At 39.3% G+C, this 3,926-nt stretch overlaps 1 protein-coding gene across 1 annotated transcript; it reads left to right on the forward strand.

Moving 5' to 3' along the window:
• Positions 1-415: 415 nt before the first annotated feature.
• Positions 416-3,153, forward strand: USP26 (ubiquitin specific peptidase 26). The gene is given in 3 exon segments (XM_032756445.1): positions 416-2,103; positions 2,105-3,094; positions 3,096-3,153. Coding segments are annotated over 3 exon segments (2,736 nt in total).
• The last annotated feature ends 773 nt before the right edge of the window (positions 3,154-3,926 follow it).

A 3,926-nucleotide genomic window follows, 5' to 3' on the forward strand; every position in this document is an offset into this window, starting at 1 on the left:
TCATGATTTCGACTGAAGTTGGGAAATTAATCAGAATGGAGTCCAGTATTTTGGTGGAAACTACATGTAGTGTATGAGTGTAGAGTTTGAGTTTTGTTGACGCAAAGCATTTCTGTAATAGTTAAGAATGTTTCCTGATTTTTCCCATAGTGTTCTTGTCTTGGGAATCAAGACTCTTCCTTCATGCAGCCATGGAAGGCTCTCAAAACGTATTGGTCTCGTTACTGAAGAGCTGGATATCTAGAACCTGAACTAGACTCTAGTATAAAACCAATACTAGAAATAGGATCATTCTGTGTAGAGAACTAATGAACCATTTCTTTGGTGTTGTCTTCACAGCTGAACTTGCAAAACAGATTGGAACTTCAAGATTATCAATAATCGGAGATACGTATATTTTATTTGTAAAGAAAACATGGCTGCCCTATTCCTACGTGGTTTTGTCCAAATAGGGAACTGCAAGACTGGGATGTCTAAGTCAAAAGAAGCATTCATTGAAGCAGTAGAAGGAAAGAAGAAAGATAGACTGGTGCTGTATTTCAAAAATGGAAAATGTAACACTTGTCGGCTAAGTGATAATATTCAAAATGTAGTCCTTATATCCTATAGAGGAAACCAAAATCACCTGCATTTAACTTTACAAAATAATAATGTCTTGTTTATTGAAGGATTATCCTCCACAGATGCTGAACAATTGAAGATATTCCTGGACAGAGTTCATCAAAATGAGGTTCAGCCACCTGTGAGACCTGGTAAGGGTGGGAGTGTCTTTTCTAGCACAACAGCACAGAAGGAAATCAACAAAACTTCCTTCCACAAAGTTGATGAGAAATCAAGTAGCAAATCTTTTCACATAGCAAAAGGAAGTGGGACAAGTGTCCTTCAGAGGATGCCTTTGCTTACATCAAAATCATCAACACTTACTTGCGGAGAGTTATCAGAAAATCAGCACAAGAAGAGGAAAAGAATGCTCTCATCTAGCTCAGAGATGAATGAGGAATTCTTGAAAGAAAATAATTCTGTAGAATACAAGAAATCCAAAGCAGATCGTTTGAGGTGTGTAAGCTATAATCGAGACAAACAATTGAAGTTAAAAGAGTTAGAAGAGAATAAGAAATTGGAATGTGAATCTTCATGCATCATGAACGCTACTGGAAATCCTTACCTAGATATTGGACTTCTCCAAGCTCTCACTGAGAAGATGGTTATGGCATTTCTGTTACAACCAGGGTGTAGTGACGGTTACACAAAGTGGGATAAATTAAAACTATTTTTTGAATTATTTCCAGAGAAAATATGCCACGGCCTCCCCAATTTGGGAAACACCTGTTATATGCATGCAGTGTTACAGTCTCTACTTTCAATCCCATCGTTTGCTGATGATTTACTTAATCAGAGTTTCCCATGGGGTAAAATTTCCCTTAATGCTCTTACCATGTGCTTGGCACGGCTACTTTTTTTAAAAGATACCTATAATATAGAAATCAAGGAGATGTTACTCTTGAATATTAAAAAGGCCATTTCAGCAGTTGCAGAGATATTCCATGGCAATGCACAGAACGATGTTCATGAGTTTTTAGCTCACTGTTTAGATCAGCTGAAAGATAACATGGAAAAACTCAACACAATTTGGAAGCCTAAAAGTCAATTTGGGGAAGGTAATTTTCCTAAACAGGTTGTTGCTGATGATCCTGACACCAGTGGGTTTTCTTGCCCTGTCATTACTAATTTTGAGTTAGAGTTGTTGCACTCCATTGCTTGTAAAGCTTGTGGTCAGGTTATTCTCAAGACAGAACTGAGTAATTACCTCTCCATCAACCTTCCCCAAAGAATAAAAACACATCCTTCATCTATTCAGTCTACTTTTGATCTTTTTTTTGGAGGAGAAGAGCTTGAGTATAAATGTGCAAAATGTAAGCACAAGACTTCTGTTGGAGTGCACTCATTCAGTAGGCTACCTAGAATCCTTATTGTTCACCTCAAACGCTATAGCTTGAATGAGTTTTGTTCATTAAAGAAGAATGACCAGGAAGTCATCATTTCCAAATATTTAAAGGTGTCTTCTCATTGCAATGAAGGCACCAGACCACCTCTTCCCTTGAGTGGATGGAGAAATTACAGATTTCCAATTATTAAAAGTTATTCGAAAGATGACTTCTAGAAGCATCAGCGTATCATGGCCTTCAACAAAGGAATCCAAAGATACCCTGGCTCCACACATTGGATCAGATAAGGAGTCTGAACAAAAAAAAGGCCAGACAGTCTTTAAAGGGGCAAGCAGAAGACAGCAGCAAAAGTATCTTGGAAAAAATTCTAAACCAAATGAGCCAGAATCTGTATACTCAGGAGATCGAACATTCATTGAAAAAGAACTGTTAGCTCACTTAATGGCATATCTGGAAGATACCTAACTTTGTCAGTTCCACAAAGCTGGAGGTAAACCCACCAGCAGCCCAGGCACCCGTCTCACAGAAGTTCACTTTCAAACAGTGCCCAAAAATCCAAAACGAAAGAAATATGTGAAAACCAGTAAGTTTGTAGCTTTTGATAGCATTATCAATCCTACTAAAGATTTGTATGAAGATAAAAATATCAGAATTCCAGAAAGATTCCAAAAAGTGTCTGAACAGACTCAGCAGTGTGATGGTATAAGAATCTGTGAACAAGCTCCTCAGCAGGCACTACCTCGAAGCTTTCCAAAGCCAGGTGCCCAGGGGCACACAAAGAACCTCCTAAGATCTACAAAATTAAATCTCCAGAAGTCTAACAGGAATTCCCTACTTGCACTGGGTTCCAATAAGAACCCAAGAAACAAAGACATTTTAGATAAGATAAAATCTAAAGCCAAGGTAACAAAAAGAAATGACGATAAGGGAGATCATACCTACCGGCTCATTAGTGTTGTCAGCCATCTTGGGAAGACTCTAAAGTCAGGCCATTATATCTGTGATGGCTATGACTTTGAGAAACAGATCTGGTTCACTTACAATGATATGCAGGTGTTAGGTATCCAGGAGGCCCAGATGCAGGAGGATAGGCGTTGCACTGAGTACATCTTCTTTTGCATGCATAATGAGATCTTTGAAGAGATGTTGAGAAGAGAATACCCAGCTTAATAGCAAGGAGATAAAGGAGACCCTTCAGAAGGAATAAGAGGAACATACTCCTCCTTGTACAGATCTGCTTGACTGTCTCACTCGATACCACTTCCTCCATGGAAGGAAAACCCTAAACTTTATCCAAAGATGAAAATGCAATTAGTCTAGGACCAAAGGTCAAACAGAAACACTTACTGGGGAAATCACCCTAACCCTGATGCAGACATCTCAATCCCATAGGTCTGGCTGATGAGCATCCTTCTCTCCTACAAGACTGAAATTGTGTTTTTCATGTTCTTCTTCATTTTAATATAGTCAGGGTCTCGCTCTGTCATCCTGGCTAGAGTGCGGTCCTTCAATAATAACTCACTGCAGCCTCAAACTCCTGGCATCAAGCGATTCTCTCTCAGCCTCCTGAAAAGAGAGGGACTTCTCTTCTTGCTTGAGATGGGACTATAGGTGTGTGCCACTAGGTCTAGCTATTTTTTTTTTTTTTGCTTTTTGTAGAGACAGGGTCTCACTATGCTGCCCAGGCTGGACTTGAACTCCTGGCCTCAAGCAATCTTCCTGCCTCTTTCCATGTTCTAATGCAGTGGTTTAAAAAGAATGCTCCTTAAACTAGCAGCACCAGGAGCATGGGGGTACTCATTTGAAATGCAAAATCTTGGGTTCCACTGTAGACCTACTGATTCAGAAACCTGGGGTAAGGGATAGCAATCTGATGGAGACTGTGATGCTTGATACAGTTTGAGAACCACTACTGTACTACATACACTACCTTGGTTGTATATTTAAACTGCTTATTTTGTAAAAGGTTTTGATTACATT

The sequence above is a fragment of the Hylobates moloch genome, unplaced genomic scaffold (assembly GCF_009828535.3).
Source record: "Hylobates moloch isolate HMO894 unplaced genomic scaffold, HMol_V3 SCAFFOLD_7, whole genome shotgun sequence".
In the NCBI taxonomy this organism is placed as follows: Eukaryota; Metazoa; Chordata; class Mammalia; order Primates; family Hylobatidae; genus Hylobates; species Hylobates moloch.